Source organism: Xiphophorus couchianus, chromosome 9 (assembly GCF_001444195.1).
Source record: "Xiphophorus couchianus chromosome 9, X_couchianus-1.0, whole genome shotgun sequence".
Classification (NCBI taxonomy): domain Eukaryota; kingdom Metazoa; phylum Chordata; class Actinopteri; order Cyprinodontiformes; family Poeciliidae; genus Xiphophorus; species Xiphophorus couchianus.
Window position 1 is genome coordinate 6,610,511 of NC_040236.1, and position 18,270 is coordinate 6,628,780.

The 18,270-nt window shown below is 36.3% G+C and overlaps 2 protein-coding genes across 5 annotated transcripts; one reads left to right on the forward strand and one right to left on the reverse strand.

Moving 5' to 3' along the window:
* Positions 1–1,224: 1,224 nt before the first annotated feature.
* LOC114150330 (dual specificity protein phosphatase 22-B) lies at positions 1,225–11,986 on the reverse strand. Of its 4 annotated transcripts, none has more exons than XM_028026682.1 (7): positions 11,725–11,981; positions 11,607–11,640; positions 8,044–8,126; positions 6,005–6,054; positions 5,749–5,823; positions 4,250–4,413; positions 1,225–2,672 (listed from the first exon to the last, which is right to left on the reverse strand). In XM_028026682.1, the coding sequence occupies exons 1-7, from the start codon at positions 11,743–11,745 to the stop codon at positions 2,629–2,631; spliced, it is 471 nt and encodes a 156-aa protein (XP_027882483.1). In that variant the 5' UTR covers positions 11,746–11,981; the 3' UTR covers positions 1,225–2,628. The 4 variants fall into 4 exon arrangements, with proteins under 4 accessions (XP_027882483.1, XP_027882480.1, XP_027882481.1 ...); XM_028026679.1 differs by having other exon boundaries at positions 4,250–4,421; positions 11,725–11,979; XM_028026680.1 differs by lacking the exon at positions 1,225–2,672 and adding an exon at positions 3,575–3,947 and having other exon boundaries at positions 11,725–11,986.
* Positions 11,987–14,734: 2,748 nt separating this feature from the next.
* Positions 14,735–18,114, forward strand: bphl (biphenyl hydrolase like). The gene is made up of 7 exons (XM_028027925.1): positions 14,735–14,965; positions 16,138–16,241; positions 16,316–16,482; positions 17,152–17,305; positions 17,404–17,535; positions 17,695–17,818; positions 17,905–18,114. The coding sequence occupies exons 1-7, from the start codon at positions 14,883–14,885 to the stop codon at positions 17,993–17,995; spliced, it is 855 nt and encodes a 284-aa protein (XP_027883726.1). The 5' UTR covers positions 14,735–14,882; the 3' UTR covers positions 17,996–18,114.
* Positions 18,115–18,270: the final 156 nt, after the last annotated feature.

The window sequence follows — 18,270 nt, forward strand, 5'->3', positions numbered from 1 at the left end:
ATGAGCAATATTTCATGATTTTTAATACATCATAAAATACACTACTGACAAAAAGTAAGGGCTATCTGCCTTTTGAGTAAAATTTATGGAAAATGTGAAAAGTTGGCAGGATACTAATATTTTTATGAAAGTAGGGCATTTAAGTGCAAACATGCAATAGTGGTTTCCTCATCTCAAACAATTCATTGAAACAAAAGCATAAATAGTGTTGTTTATGCCACACCAAAAAATGATAAATGTTTCAATATCAAATCATGAGCTCTTCAGCATCTATTACAGCTTGACAAGAACATCTCAAGCTTTTCACTAGTTGACTTATTGTTTGCTTCGATAACGAATCCCACCCTTCTTCTTCTTCTTCTTCTTCTGTTCACAACAAAGTGATCATCATGAGATGCAACCTGCTGATGATATTCTGTAACACCTTAAGCTCAGTGGTCACTTTTGTCTGAAAACATCATGTTTGAAGGCAAGGTCAGGTTGATCAACTGCTTGGTGTTGTCTTGGTCTCATCTGTCAAAATGTGAACAGCAAGCTAAAGGGAATTGTTTAAATACCAATTTTGATTGAACCAGGAAATGTACTGATCCAGTCAGGGATCAAACAGCTGTTATGAATTTTATCATTAAGCTTAAAGAACAGCAAGTTGTGCGAAAAGCATTGAAACACTGAAAAGTCAAAAATGTGCATTCAAAGGTTTAGAGGAAGTCACATTAGACCTTGGATATGTATTTTTTTTTTTATAAAAAAGTATATTTTTTTACTTAAAACTGTCACTAGACACATAATCTGTGAAAAAATCAAACTCCTCTGTCTTCTCCACGTGCTAATTACAGATTTACACTGCTCAATCAGAAACAACCAATCACAGCCAGGAGGAGGGTCTTAGCACTGTCAATCATGCTTGTGTGCACTGCTCACAGACTCCCCCTTGCTCTCTGCAACACTACAGCTTCTCCCCATCAGTTGAGCCTGAGAAACGGTTTTCCTGGAACTGTGAGTTGTTTCTCCACCATTTACACATTAAGTAGTGTGTATACAAGGTTGATTGACAGCACCATAGCATTCCTCCTGGCTCTGATGGCTTGTTTTTGACCAGGAGTGGTGCGTTTCTTCACGATTTAATCTCAGTATATAAACATCTGTTCTGTGAAGGATTCAGAAGTTCGTTGGAGAATCTATAATGAACAAACATCATGAAGATCAAGAAATGCAGCAGTCAGGTCGGGAATAATATTATGGAGAGTTTAATGCAGAGTAAGATTACAAAACAATATCCCAGGCTTTGAACATCTCGTGGACAGGCTGGGCAAAGGATGGAAAAATATGGCTGGAGTTAATGGGAAGATGGAAAGAGCTAAATATGAGATTATTCTGAAAGAAGGTCTGTTGCAAAACGCTTGAGACGGGAGACATGGCCCTACGCAGACAGTCACGGCTACAATGGAATGTTTTACATCAAAGATGAATGAATTGCTCAAATGGGCTAGTCAAAGCCTAGAAAAAAAAACTAATTCAAAATGACTTGAAAATGTGATGTTCAAATTAGATTCTGATAGGTGATTTATAAAGAACTATTGGCAATAGTCTCAGTTTAATGTGCAAAATCATTGAGACAAAAGATCAGCAAAATGTGGTTCTACAAAGATGAATCAGGAGGGATGGATAATATTTATGCAATTCTTATTTCTAAAAAAATACATCAAATACGGTTTGGTAATCGTGCATAATTTTCCTTCAACTTCACAATTATGCAGTACCATGTATACATCCATCACATAAAGTCCCAATAAAAACATTAAAATTATTGGGTGTAACTTAACAAAACATGAAAAGGTTTAGGGCATGAATTCTTTAGAAACAAAACAAAACAAAAACACTTTTTGGATACATCTTAGATACGAATGTGTCAAAAGTAACATTAGTTAAATTTGTGGAAGTCAAAATAGTTAAAAATAAATGAATCTGTTTGAAATGAACTCATAACTCCCTCAGTGGGTGGGTGAAATTTGACATTAATAAAAATGTACTTCCACAATATACAATTGTTTGTCTTTTTTATGCAGAGGCTACTGTTAGCTGGACATAAGGCAACACAAATAAATTCAAATAATATTAATAATACTGTAAGTAATGAAAAAGACACATGTTGTTGTATGTTTACTGGGAAACTGTTCTTTAGTTTCCACTCTGCATAGAAACTAATACTCATATTTCAAGTTCAAGACACAGCATAACATAACTCACAGAGGGGGAGTGTCCGCTACTAACTGTGTGTTCACACTCAGGACTTTGTGTACATACTTCCTTGGGGTCTCGCTTGGCTGCCCTTGCATGTTGTTTTGACAGTTAGAGGCCAAGACATGACATGACAACAGAGGTATAAAATCCCCCGGCCAATCTGCAAACACGAGATTCAAAATCATTGATACCAAAGAACTCCTGGATGAACGTTCCTGCTGATGCAATTCCAACAGTCCTCAGATTTGTAGGCCCAGGGTGATGAGAGCAGAATATTTTTTTCATGTGTGACTTGGTCCCAGAACTGGGGGGACGTTGACAGAGCTGCTGCTGTCGACACTGTTATTAGATTTTTTATTGATAAGATTCTGAATTTCCTCATCGTCATTAAAGGAGCTCTTCCCGTACCGCTCCGTCCACCAGGCTCGATACTGAAAAGAGGGGAGAAAGAGTTTTATCGTTGCCTCTTATGAAGAAGTCACACTAATTTCTTCGTATTTTTTTTTTCTAATCTTTTCAAGCAGACTTTTTGTGACTTTCTGAAGATCTTTCTTTTAGGTCTTGGAAAAAGTTTCAGATCAAGTCACATTATCATTCAATTATAAAACTGTATAACATGTAGTTTTACAGCCGACTGAATCAAGTAGTTTTAGCTGCAGTAAAACAGCTGAATAACCCTAAATACAAATATTTAATCTGTCATTCTCTGCTTCCCAACAACTCTTCATTACATCACAACCATTTTTGAGATGTGGATAGATAGAAACACACAGGTTTGGCTCCTCGCTTAACAAACACTCAGAAACCAAATAATTTCAGCATCGTCATTAAACAGTGTTATGATATTTAGAAAAAATGTAAATGTAGAATTTGATGCTAATAACAGCATATTTCAAGAAGTTAGCTGAGGCAAGATTTCTATCATGTTACGTCACAATTATCTTTATGCTTTTGTTGGGGAACACATTGTGTTAAGTGTGGCAGATTCTGGATCTGTTGTCTCTTTCCAAAAATAAGATGTAATGAACAACGTCCAGACAGCACTGATATTTCAGAAAATATTATACGTCTAACTTTTGCATTGTATAGTACAGTTTTATACCATTCTTTAAATGGAGGATTGTGTGTGAAAATCTCCGTAGGTTCCGTTTCTGTCTGCAGCAACATCCATGCTGTTTAAACACACTCAAATCCCCTTTTCTTCCAAATTCTACACTTTGTTTGAACTTTAGAGAGTCATCTTCACCACCTCTTCATCTCTAAATACATTGATCTTCAACAGATTGATCTTCAACAGGTGTACGTAAGAAAGTGAACTGTGAGTGTGTTGGAGTCTGTAAGTATTTGAGAAAATCCACAATTTTATTGAATTCAAACACCTCACTTTTCACAGGTTAATCTGCCAATCATAAAAATGTTCAGACCAGAGTTAGTTTTACTTTCCATCCTTGACTTTTCTATTGTGCTGCCAACAGTTAGGCTGGTTCATGAAACTACTGGGAGCCATTTACTTTTTTCTTTTGTTTGTTAAATAACTGTTCATACAAACCAATAAATTACAAATATAAAATTTGCTGCATTTTTCTAACTTTTCCTGAATAAAAAGCTCTTAAACATATTTCAATAAAAAAATTCATGACAGAAATTTTTGCTGTGGGTAGGCTTCAAATATGGAGCCTGCAAAAAACAAAGGACACGGGGAAGGACTAAAGTAAGGATGCATGGGTGGGAAGGAAAGAAAGAAGTAAGGGAAGGAGGGGAAAATGAAAAAAGGAAAGAATGGAGCAAGAGAAATAGGGAGGAACAATGGATAATTGGATGGGGCATCAACTCATGAAATACACATTTTATTTCCGTTCACCTTATTCTTTTCCATATTTATTAAGACTTAAAAACTACTGAAACTTTTCCAGGCTGAATGGGAACCCTATGGATAATTTCTGATCTCTCAGAGGTTCATTTTAAAAATACACGCTCATATAGCCATATTTTCATACAAATGACTAACCTCTGCCAGTTCCATGTTTTCGAACTCCTCCAGCTGCCGCAGGAAGCCCAGGTTGGGGCCCGCACACGGCCGGGCAGCCCGGACCGCCGCCAGGGACTCCACCCAGCCTCGTCCCGTCACTGTCATAAGGTAAGCCACCACCAAGGTTACGCTGCGGGACACTCCTGCCACGCTGACAAGCACAGACCCTCACAGTTAGTAATCCTTCTCATATGCACAATCTCGGCTTTAGAGTATAAAAGAAGTGAAACCCACTCCTGACGCTGTGGTTAAATGTCTGCCGTTGCCTGTTTGATATGAGACAAGATGAAAGGTGAGGACATTTTCTATGAAAGTTTTTAACCTACAAGCCTGATAGGTTTTTGGTGTGGCTGAAAATGAGACCTGGGCTAATAAAATTTGAAGATTTTTCAGTCATTCTGAGGTAAATTCTTATTATGACAGGAGAATACAAACTTTTTCTGCTTCTTTCTGATACAGTACCCAGTAAGCTCTGAATTTTCTTTGTCTTTTTCCTCCAAGCAGTCAATTGTTTTATAATCATTCAAAATTATCCAAGCTATCCACAAGTCTTTCAAAGGTTTTACACCTCAGCTTCCTTTTTACCTCAGATGTTATTCGAATTGTTGGGACATGAGAAAAACAGAATCTGAAAGTAAATTTAGTAAAAAATACAAAAAAAAAACCCAATAAAACACAGACCTGACACAAGACCTGCAGGTGCATCATGCTAAAGTTTCTATAATTTATATTTAATGGCTTTACCTGTTGGGTTCTTCCTCAGATTGGTACTGCACAAAGTTGTTTTTTAAGATTAAACCAAACATACAAAATAATAATAAATCTCCAATAAGTCATCACTTCATGTATCCATTCTCTTTTCACCTTCTCATCTTTTTTCTGTCTCATCACAGCCGCAAACATCATTGTATTTTATCAAGATTTTTATGTGACAAACACAAAGTTGTGTATATGTGGGTTTCAAATTTTTACAAGCACAAATCTAAAAAGTGCAGCATGAATTTCTGTTTTCTTTGGTATGTTACTACAAGCTTTCCACATCTAAAGACAAGACTTGTGCTGCCGACTGTTGTTAAAAATGGATTAAGCACTGTAAGATTGGATGGAGAGGGTTTGCTGAAAAAGTCTTTGTAGGTCCAGAAATGTGACTATCCCATTTTAACACATCTATGACTCCTATTTAAACCATTTCATTGTAAGTCTGGCTGTGTGGCTAATGTTGTCGACCTCCTTGAAGGCGAACCTCCACCTTAATCCTAAATCTTTCCCAACCTTTTTTAGTTTTTTTTTTCTTTTTTATAAAGACTTCAAAGTGAAGGAGGTTGCAAAAATATACAAATGTATATACTACTACTTTCTTAAACTTCACAATTATGCATTATGTTGTGTTGGTCTAATAAATTACTCAAAAATAAAAGATTTATGGCACCAAGCTACAAAAAGCCAATAAGAGATCAAGTCTAAGAACTGGTCCTCACCAGTGAATGAGGCAGCCCTCTCCTTTCAGCCGGCTCTCATGGATAAACATGATGCTCTCTCTGAAGTACTGAATCCTGGAGAAAGCATCACATCAAGCAGCTTATCATTAAACATAACATTCTAAATATAGAGAGGTATGTATCTAAAATGGAACGTGTTAGTTACAGATCAAATGTACATATTTCAGTTGAAAGAAAAATTAAGCAAATTGCATTGCACATAAAATGCCAAAATCTGATCTTTTTCAGCACTCACAAGTTTTGCTTTGAGTGGTCAGACGCAGACATACAGAGATAAGTCATGTCCTGCACAGAAGAGGAAACAGATTAAATTAGAGATGTTAAAAAAAATTAGGTGCAGTATTTTGTGAACAGAAGTTCCTTTACACTTGTAAAAACAATAATATTAAATATATTAATTGTTCTTTGTATTTCAAGGTCATTTAGATGCAAATGCAGTGGCTATTACACCCTTCCTGTTTTTTCATGATACGTGTCCTCAAACCTTGCAGCCCTTGCCCTGTGAGCGATGTAGATGTGACATAACGAAGTGAGGGTGTGAGTTGGGGTGTACGTGTGTGTGTGTGTTTACTCTTCGTTGCACCTGGCAGCTGATGGTACATTAACTGGACAGAAACCACCTCATCGTGCTATGACTGCACTTGTGCAAAAACCCCTGAGTCCTCAGGGACAGTGCAAACTCTGGAAGTGCTCCAGACACTTTTCGTAAGTATTAGTAAAAATATATCCACAGTCTCTGCAACCTTTATTTAAATTCTGACCCTCTGGGTCTGGAAGAAGTTGCTGAAAGCACCTCATGTCTTTGCACAAGTTCATCACATAATAAAATGAAAACGTGACTGTGAGACTTTATTCCTATGCATGCTCATAACAAAATTCCATTCTTGTACAGAAAAGTGTATTTGTAACAGATTTGATCAAATAGAAATTACTGCATCACTTTATTTTGCAATATGGTAATCACGACCGCATCTTTTCAATGTAAATGTCACATCTGACCACAGAGACTTAGTGGTTGCAAATTTTACCATCCTCTCTCAGGAACCATCACGTCGTCTTCCAAGAAATCAATCAGTCAGCAGTTTGACTGTTGAGTATGCAAATAAACTGTCCCATCTGGCCATTCTGTCTAAACTCGACCTGAGTCATCTTTAGTTACAGACTTTTAAAAAAAGCAGTGTCATGCATTTTTTTACAGAAGAATTCTCATAATTCTCAGATTATGTGTTCTATTAGAAATGAACAAAAGTGTGTGAAGTATGTGTGGGCCAGAACTTTTGAAAAGTTTTGGTGGTTGACCAGTTTAGGTAGTGATACTGTGTAATACAAGTTGCTGTTTCTCTTCAATGTTCAATGAAACATTCTGGCATGGATGGGAGAAAGTGTACAGAAAACTGAGCACTTTTCATGATCGCTTTCAGCAAGGAAAAGATGAAAGTTGTGAAAGCGGACACTGTCTATCAGACAGATTTTCAAAAATGACTCCAATGGATTATTTTCAAACACTTTTTTTTGTTTTGTTCACCTTGTTTCTCATGTTCAATCCAATATGATAAATAAATAAATAAATAAAAACATTCCTCCACTTACCGGCACATCTAAGTGCTGCAGTGAAAACTCAAAAAAGTTGCTTTTTTTTGTCCAGTTTTTTGTTCAAAAGTTTTTGGACCTCAATGTGCAGAACTAAAAGCTTCTTGTGAAGAAAATATAGCATCAAACAGCAGCTGCATCAGCTGACAGATTTTCACACACGGACTGAAATTCCAAACAATACTGAAGCCTCAGTAAACGTTGTGTTTAATGAAACCTGGTGGATTCCATGTCTTATGACTGTCACACAATTGAAAATATGAACATCTGTCTATTTCAGCTGCCTTTGATAACGATTTCATTGAATGCTCTTATCTCACTAATGATCTAAGAAAATGAAAAACTGTTTCAGGAAGTGATTCTTCAATAGGTTGAAAACATAAAATAGATAAACCTAAAGGATGATTAGATATATCATATTGTTATAAACTGTTTTAAGTAAATTCCCTACATACCTTTGTCACACAAAAGTACTCACACACAGCTGTAGGGAGATATTTAACTCTGAAGAGACATAGCAGCTCCGCAGAGATTTAACACTTTCACAATGAGTACTGATCAGTTGGGACACTGGCGGGTAAGTGACTGAGTTAAAAGGACATTAAGTACTCTATAGTTGGATGAAGGTGCGGGTCGTTGGGTCACAAAAGCTCATGTAAAACGCCCAATTTGAAGTTTCCTCACCTCCAGGACAGGTGCAGCTGTGTCATGGATTGAGAGGATGTGGGTGATGTTGTGCTTTGCCAGCAGCTCCCGGTCCTGTGCATCTGTGAATCACAGAAAATCGAGAAATTTTAAATTATTTCTGCATCCAATGACAAATGTCAGCATGAAAGCTGCAACCTAAATAAAGCATTTTCTGCCCAACAACACCCCCCCTCCCTTAAAGTCTTCCAAGCAAATATGGCCGTATGGTTTAAAAGTTTTGCTCTTCTTTTGAACTGAAAGAAAAACCGGAAAACCAGTGTTTCTAAAACAGTCCAACAGCTTGGCCCAAAAGCAAGAAACAGTAATTGTTTTAATCAAATTTTGTTCTTTAAAAGGAAGCCAAATGTTTTCTACGATGGACAGATGTGCTTTAAGCATTTTTTTTCTCATGCTTTGCAAATGTGCAGGATGTTGCTAATGCCACCCCAAAAATGCCTAGAGAAGCCTTCACTAAGCCCCGCTGCAAGTGACAATTAAGCAACCTTAAACTGTAGAGATTATGTTGCAAAAATATGTAATAAATGGTAAAACAATACAAATATGTTTAATTATCAAAGTATTTGTAAGAGAAGTACAATCCTGAGTCACTATCTATATGTTCCCAGGATATACTTTATGCAACATAAATCATAAATTGAGGGAAGGCTAGTAACTCCCCTAAGGCTCAAAAAGCTAAAGTTAACTTTTATTTTTCATATTTATTGCCAAAATCTGACATTTAAGACCAAAATCTATTAAAACTATGCATAGTAATTAAAACTATGCATTTTAATTATCCAAAGATACAAGATGTGATTCATCAGTGTGAACACATGCAGTTTTTGTTGCTTTTATCAAGACTCATATTGGTAATGTAGGGCTCTGTATATCCTTTAGTTTGATAACTAGTAATGCATGTATGATTGGGACTGACTTTTATTTTTACCTGGCTAAACTGAAATTAAGACTAGCTGGCACTGTTGTGTATAAGACAGAAAGTCACATATTGAACAATCAATCAATATATAAAATATCAATATATTTTAAGACACACTAAGGGGGGCTCTTTAGCAAGAAATGAATCATTGGAAGTCAAAATTGGAAATAAAAGAAAGTGCTCATTTTCATTTAGAACAAGCACATGCTAGCAGCAGGCACGACGGAGAAATTTCTTCAAATTTATATCCCCCTCGTCATGGAAACAACACCACGAAAAAGATGCCGCTTTTAAGGTGAGGAGTATCGATCTGGCAGTACAGGGAAATAGAGCCGCTGCACGTAAGCTCGGCGTGAACGAATCCGTGGTTCGGCATTGGAGACGCAGGGCTGCGTCCTTAATGTCAGATTTATTAAGGACGCAGCCCTCTGCTCTGCTGTGTCCTTGTGGAAAACAGAAAGCGGCAGAGATACCAGCGGCTTATAGCCCGGTGCGGCTTATATATGTACGTTTCCAGTTTTTTTTTTTTTTTTTTTTTTTTTTTCAAAAAAAAAAAAATTTGTAGGTGCGGCTTATAGTAAGGTGCACTCTATAGTACGGAAAATACGGTAACTTCACAGAGAAGCTGTGGTTATTGACAGCAAGTGTAATCCGTACACTAATCCGTTCTCTGATTAATTTGAAGCTAAAAGGGACTGCAAGAAATATTGCATTGCCTTTAAAATTCAGCTAGACCCACCACATTCCTAATTAGCAAATGATAAAGGACTAAAAGGACTCAATGCAAAAGGCTATGATTGCTTGCTTTGCTCAGTAGAGCAAAGTATGAGCAGCCTTTCACATCTCTATTTTTATCTGCAACCCATGAAGGCATATATTTGTCCAATGGACAGTGTTCACAGACATGTAAAATCTGTTTTGAAGGACAAAGATAGTTTAAAATTGTGAATTCAGGCAACAGGCCTTCACAAATAAAGGAAAATAGAAGTGTTTCTAATTATTCTTTCAGTTATTGAGCTGATATATTGAAAATAAAATATTTTCTGCAATATTCTAATTTACTGAATATGACTGTATACTGTTGAGATTAGTTGCATACTTTGATAACTTTGTTACTTTGAAGAATGCCTGAACTTGACCCCCTATAAAATTCCAAATCATATTAGGCACTGACAATTTAAACATTATCTATGTGTAGAAGTAGATTCAATATGTATATGGTTTTATGGTATTAAGATATTAGTTCTCAAATCCCAATTTCAGAATAGGCCAATTTTACAGAAATGCTGTGAAATATAGAAAGTTATCAATGGATTTGATTTATTTGATGCAACTTTCATTTTTTCTATTTACTCAGACAAAATACATAAATGAGAGATCCAGTTTGGAAGTGACTACTGGCTTCTGGCCTCATGGTGGACTGCAACTTTCACAACATCCAAATTTATTAACAGTCTAATTTTACAGTTTGTTTGTGTGGGCTGTCCGAGTTTATTTAACATTGAACTGCTTTTTAGAGGTTGGCTTGCCCTTGGATTTGACAGCTTAACTAGATCTTGGTCTTAGAACTACTTGGTTAGATTTAGACTCTTGCTTAGGGTTCAGCCACTATGGAAATCCACCAATTACTGGCCCAGTGAATGTGTTTTTTTGGGGGAATTCCCAATTTCTGAGCCTTTAGTGCAGCATGTAGACATCTGGAAAAGTATAGCAGGTATCCAAATCAAGACTCCATTTTTCTATGAGGTTCATCAAGTGAACTTATTTAGATAAATACTATTGTTAAACCTGAATACATTATGTTTGTAGTTCTGTTATAGCTGAATAAACTTGAATCTCATCTGAATGTGTTTAAAATAACTTAAATCACAAATGGAAACCTCAAAGGTTTAGTTGTAAAACTCATTGACCTTAAAAATTATTTTTTTTGGCTAATTCAAACTAAGACAAAAATTGTGATATACACAGTTTGGTGTATATATAGCATGAGAGGCAGCCTTATAACATTAGACCTTATTATTTCCTTTGTCGTGCACAAATGTCTTTAAATAGGCAAGGCGACAAGCATAAAAGAAAAAAACATAAAAGGTGTTGCTAAGATGAAAGGTATTATGTTTCCTATTTGACAGCATTTTTCAGAACAGGTCACGTTTACAAAAAAATTCTTCCACATATTTATGCTATTGCCTACGTGTTTATGGTTCACTGTGCGAATTACATATAAAAAGAGCAACCTCATGCTTTGGTTTGCTGTTTTGTGGAAACATTTGGAATGCATCTCATATCAGGGACACCCCCACAGCACGGGGCATCCCCTCCCACGCCAACGCTCATCATATTCACAACATAACATTTATATTCCCCAGCAGCTGCACACCTCAAACACAAAGGAAAAACTTCAGTAAAGATAAAAACAGTACTGTAAAAGATTTTTTTTTCTTGTCAAAATGCAGTACTCCAGTCGTTCAGCTTCACACTGTGACCTCTCTACTCTATAGAAACCAAGCTCAGTGTAGCAGTTCACCACATGCTCCTCCATATGAGGAACTGAAACGTGTTCTACTATGCTGTCCTGAAAATTATTAAAAAAAGGAATCATTTCTTCACTGACATGAAGGCTTACCTTTAATGTTACCAAGGTACAGATCTGGTAGAATCTAAAAAGAGCAAGAAAACGGAGCTGAATGGACAATGCAAAAAGAGATTTTGGAGATTTAAACCGATTCTTTGTGATACTTTACCTTACTTATTCCATTACCCATCTTTGACAGAATGTCTTAGTTCAAATCTAAGACAACTATATGGTCTTTATCTTCCAATTCAGACTTCGGGGACGAAATCCTGATGCTCTACAGCAGCATTGCTCTCAACGGACATGCTCCGTCTCACCGTCCTCCAACCATCCTTGATAACTTCTTTGGGGTCAACCAAAATATCACAAAATCTTTGACACGTCCGCAGCTCATGTCCCGAGAGATCTTTCACTAAGAGCATGTTGATTAGAATTACGTAATGTCACCTTAGTAGTGAAGCACACTGCTTGGGTGTTTATATTTAGACCAAGCTGGTTCACGGGATCGTGCATAGACACATACCAATCAGACAAAGATGGTCGAGTGCCAGGAGAAACAGGAGAACACATCTAGAGCGGGGTGACGTCTGGTTGTCACCATGTGTTGAGCTGTTCTGCCATACAAGGAGCACTTCTCAATCAGATTCAAAATACTTGCAGTAAATCACATTTTTTACTGGTTTTCCTTGACTAAGCAAGCGTAGTCCCCCATTTCCCAATAATTGTAACAGTATTTCATCTGATTATTTGTAAAAAATACTTTCAAATCAATTATATTCTCTGTAAAGGTCCATACAATCAGAGATTGGAATAGTTCATTCAGTAGATGTGATGAACTAAGAGCCCTAACATATTCAATTTATTACAGAAAATTAAGTAAAATCGTCAAATCACAGGCCTGATTACGGGCCTGCTTTTTTCTTGACATTAAGAATTACCCCGCTTAACTTTAATTTCTTGCTCTCTATTTCATTGAACTCACTTCAAGTTTTGCATTTCCAGTAAATCTGGCGACACCTTCAACTCATCGCTCATAGCCAACCAGGGTATTTTTAGCCTGGTTTTTGTGTTGTGTTCCTGTATGCGGTTCAGTTCATGGCACTGCTCACACTCATTAACAAGCATAGGAGTGCGGAGGCGTTTACAAAAACCGGGGACGTCTCAAACAGCTCATCAGGGCTGACGAGTCAGACATAAACAAACCGGCCTTTGTTGAGGTTTATATTAAAAAAGTCTTTCATAAGTTCGTTACAGGAAATACTTTTCTGCTTGATTATTTTTACTACCTACTTAAAAGTTCTTTGGCTGTACCTTTTTTATTAAGACATTTCTCCATTTATGTAAAGACCACTAGACTCCCGAAGTTTAAGAAGAACATTTTTTAAAGACATAAATATGTGTAATAATTAAACAAGAAAATTAGAAATGCAACCCTCATCTTATGCTAGGTCTTTGTAAACTTTGGTACAAACATATATTCTAAGAAATATGTAATTAATTTATTGTAGCCTTTATCAGATATTTATGTTTGTTTCTTATTTTTAATTTTTTTCTAGAGGAGATTTCCTTGAAAATATAGCATTAACATTAACATCAAATATTGCTGGAAAAACATATTTTACAACCAGATCTTAAAGGTGAATTTTCATCTGCCACATATTATGGTTGGTACAGTCTGTCAAATATTGAAATAAATGTTCACATAGAGTATTTAACTCACAATCAACATAGGCCTTTAAAGGCGACAGTGTGTTTTTAGCAAACCAAGGACACTATCTCTGTAGATCAGTGTTACAAAAGATAAGAATATGAGTTTTTCCATTTAAGCTTTGGAGGTTTATCTCAAACCATGAGTTGTGTTTTGCAAAACTGTTGCAGAAGAAAGTTTTGTTACTTTTCTTTTTCAAAGGGGTGAAATGGGAGAGTAATCCACAAATCAATGAAAAGAAATATTGCACTTATTAAAGATTAACCTCAGGAGTTTCAAAGAAAACTAAAAAGGACTTAATAGGACTGCTGCTGTAGAATAACAGCTAGATGGACAGAGACAGACCTGCCTAATAGAAATGACTGGATATTTTAAGAAGCTAAGGCTTAATTTTCTGCACATATTTCAAACAGTGAGAAGATGGCATGGCAGCTTTGGCAAATGCGTCACAAAGGTATAAAAAAAAACCAACTTGTAGTGTTCCATATCCAAATAGTACAACATACTGTGATTCAAATATTTAAGGAATGTTGTAGTTCAGCAACTGAATTTTATATTTGTGCAAAGTTCAACATACAGCTGAATGCAACAGCATTACCTGTTTAGATCAAATGTAGTTTCTCTACATTTGATCTTGGGTTGACCACTTTGCCCAACTCTGCCATCTTTATGGTCTCTGCCCACCATTGATGTATTATTTGCAATTATGGCTGTCATTAACTTTGTGTACTCTGTTTTCTTTGAAAGTAAACTTGGCCCATTGCTTTTCTGTGTGGTTTTGGTTGTTGTCCTGTCTTCTCAGCTTCTGCTCAATCATGGCAGATGGCTGCTCATGCTGAGCCTGGTTCTGTTGGGGTTTTCCCTATTAAAAGGAAGTAGTTCCTTCCAACTAAGAAATCTTTTTTTAAACAGTTCATTATCTATTTTTTATTTTTTTTGTACCACTACTAGGTTAACCTTTCAAGGTAGTTTCATTTAACACAAACGTTTTATTGTGGTTTGAAATAAAACAGAGGTTTTATTGTCTTGCTATTAATCTTCAACTCTCTCAGATTCTCAATCAGACTTAAGTTTTGGCCCAATACCTGTGGGTCACTCAAAAACATTAAATTTACCAATTAAGTATGTATTGGTAAAGATAAATTACTTTAAACTTGAATCTCCTGGGGATATGAATAATTTTGGGTGCAACTTTATACCTGGAAAGTGCCATAAAATTATATGTTTTATAAATCATTATCCCATTTAATAAACTAAATTGAACTCACCTTTCTTTAATCCCCACACAAAAGAAAATACACATTTAATTTCTTAGAGTGATTACTGTACAAAGCCAAACGTAAGAAATAAAACTTTTGAAGTAATGCACTTAAATCAAAGCAAAACGTATTTTTCTGGATTGAAAAAAGTAAATTGTACATTCTTGCTCCTTCCCGTACTTTCGCTTTAAATTTCACTAACGTGAACACGCCCAAACCTCACTCACTCAGCGCTGCTACCCGGACTTCCTTTCAAAACACCCTCATGCAGCTCATGACTGAGACGACTTTGAACAGTCTTAAACCGTTTTAATCCAACCTGTAGTAGCCGACCGTGTGGCTGCAACGCTGATTGACTAAATGGCCTTGCTTTTGTTTGGAAGACGTTTGTTTAAATGCAGCAAAGACGTCGGGAAGATCATGGAGGCATCGCAGCTGTACTGGTAACTGTTAGCAATGCAATGCATTCAGTAGGAGAACGTATAATGTTCAAAGTTCTTCAAACTGCCTCTAAAACAGATGGGAAGTTCATTCGGACAAGTCTAGTTTTATTGCTAGGTGCGACTGTTTTTACGCCAATATTTGTTTGTTTTTTATATATCCACTAGATGGCGCAATTTCTTTAGATGCACAAAGAATGATGAAAGTCGCCAAAATCACCAGGAAAACACCCAAAACTCCTTTGGAGTTTAACTTGCAATTCACATGTATTTTTCTAATTAAATTATGGTTTTTATGTTATCTTTTTTTTAGGTTAAGGCTTTAATTTCTGCTTAGGATTTACGTGGTAAATTTTACTCAGTTCTGCTTTTAATTTATTTCACTCATATTGTGGACAGCACACTTTTTTAATCCTTAAAACAGTCTGCTAGAGTTTATTCTAAAATCATTTGAAGATTTTCAGTTTTAGAAAAACTTCTGGCTTGTTTTGTTATTTTGTTGTAAAGCATTATTTAAATAAGATAAAATATTTCTTCCCAAATAGGAGCGTCTGCATGCACATCTCTGGTGACGTCACATGATACATATAGCAATCGTTGCAAATTAATTTAGATTTTTTTTGTTTATTTTTTGTCTCATTTAAATGTGTATGAGACATACAGTATGTGAGAACACTGTTAATTTTAGAAAAAGCTTGATAACAGTAACAGTAGGTTGTAAAGAGAATTGGAGCTGACTGGAATAGCTTGATTGCCTTATCAAAGATTTTAAACACTCGTGTGGAGCCAAGCTATTGCAAAAATAATATTGTCAGGTCAATGAATTTCATTATAATGAGTTTCTTTAAACTCCCAGTGTTTCCTGAAGAATTCTGTGGTAATGGCTTAGCCAATAGTCTGGCTACAGTCTGGAAGACAGTTTTCAATAAAAAGAAGCAATGGCTGAAAATGTTTACATGGTATTGTATTGCATTAAAAAACAAATTTATGAAACTTGTAAAAAACGTACCCTGCAGTTTTACCCTGCAATGTGCTTTGACCCCTTCCTGAGATCATGTTACACTTTTTTTCTCTGCCTCACAAAATAATTCACATTACTGAGTGCGATCATGTATCCTTCAGATCCAAACACGTTTTTAAGCATCTCTTCTAGTGTTTGTTTTGTTTCTCTGCAGCTCTTCAGCTTCCTCAGGCAAGCGGCGTGTTAACAGCGTTGATCTGTACTACGAGCAAACAGGACAAGGGAAACATGCTGTTCTTCTCCTTCCTGGTGCTCTGGGTAAATACAGACCCACCAATCTGAGGATAAGCTTTAGTATCTTGTGTACAACAGATCTGCCTTTTTTACCATAGGGAGCACAAAGACAGATTTTGGTCCACAGCTGAAGTCTCTGAACAAAGAGTGTTTCACTGTGGTCGGTTGGGATCCCCGTGGATATGGGCAATCCCGTCCTCCAGATCGAGACTTTCCTTCTGACTTTTTTGAGAGGGATGCAAAGGATGGAGTAGATCTGATGAAGGTGACTTATGACCACACTTAACTGTACAGAACCATTTTCTGTGTTTCCATCCTCTTCCAATAAATACAGAAAAACAGCACCCTCCATATACAACATAGTTCATGTTCTGATTACTTCTTTCCACAGAATTATGAAACACAGTCAAACACTTGTCTTAAAGGGAAGGAAAACAAGGCTAACAGCCTATATTAGTACTTTAGTGGCTAACAATCCTAATAAAATCTTTGCTTTGAGTGCCCTCTTTATGTCAGTACAAAATTTCTGTTGATGTCCAAGTATCACTTCTTTAGATTAGTTGTTCTTTCCAGACATTGTCTCTGTATTGTTTTATCCATGATATATTAGCTATAACAGTGACTCATTTTTCTTCAGTGTCTGAGCAAAATGAGGAAGAGTGGGTGACTTTAACTGTTTTAAGTATTGAAACACCCCTCATCCTGTACACATGCAACATTAGGTCGAAATGACTTTCTAGGGCTTGTCAACATTGTAATTTTTGTTTTAAAGGCGAGATGTCTCATCTGTCTTAAACTGCTAACATTTGCATATATAAAACTATATAATCACTTATGTGTGTATCACAAAAATGTATACTATTTTTAAAGATTATTATGGAAATATTTGTAAAAGTATTCCTTCATTGGTATTTTGTTCATATTTTTTTAACAGACTCTAGGTTTTAAGAAATTCTCTTTGCTGGGTTGGAGTGACGGGGGAATCACTGCTATGATTGCAGCTGCAAGGAACCCTGAGCTGATAAATAAGATGGTCGTCTGGGGATCTAATGTCTTCGTTACTGAAGATGACTGCAAGCTTTACAATAGTACTCCAGTTTTTATTGTCCATAATAGCTGCCGGTGCAATAGTAGACATTGTTTTTTATCTACTGATTGTATATTTCTTATTTCTGGGAATATCTAGTGGTCCGTGATGTCTCCAAGTGGAGTGCAAGAATGAGGCAGCCCATGGAGGAAGTGTATGGAGCGGAAGCATTTGCTAAAATGTGGGAGAACTGGGTGGATGGCATTGCTCAATTTGCAAAGAGACCAGAAGGTGAGGAAAACCATGTTGTTGCAGAAGCATAACAACTGAAATGAAACTAAAATGAGCCCTGTTTTTGCCTATTTTAAAAAACAATACATAAAAGAAATATTTTTGATGTCTTATTTTCTATTTTAGGCTGAAATTATTCTTTTTGCATTTTATGTTTAGGAAATATCTGCATGGAACTTCTACCTCTTATCAGTTGTCCCACCCTGATCATACATGGAGAGAAAGACCCTATGGTCCCCACCTTCCACCCTCATTACCTTCACAAAAACATAAAAGCATCACGGTGAGACCATGTTCCAACCAATAACTTCTAGTTCATTAGATTTGTTGTAACGATGAGCAAAAACATTTTTTCCCCCCTAAATCTAGGTTGCATTTAATGCCAGAGGGAAAGCATAACCTCCATCTGAAGTATGCGGAGGAATTCAACAAACTAGTCGAAGACTTCCTGAAAGACTGAGGCAGATCATTAGTTGTTTTGTAGCCTGCAAACACTAATCTTCATCTTGGATACGTTTGTTTAATTTTCTCAAATTTTCTTCTTTTTTTTGACAAATAAAAAAAATTATTAAGTCTCAAGTCCACAACTTGTAATTCTGTTGAGTGCTTGTTGTTGACTGCAAACTCAACAATGAGATTTTGTCAATCATACAGCAACAACATGGTGAAAAGAGAACAACATTTGCTTCAAAGAATAGTGACCCTCACCATATTAATAATGTTCGCACAAGCATC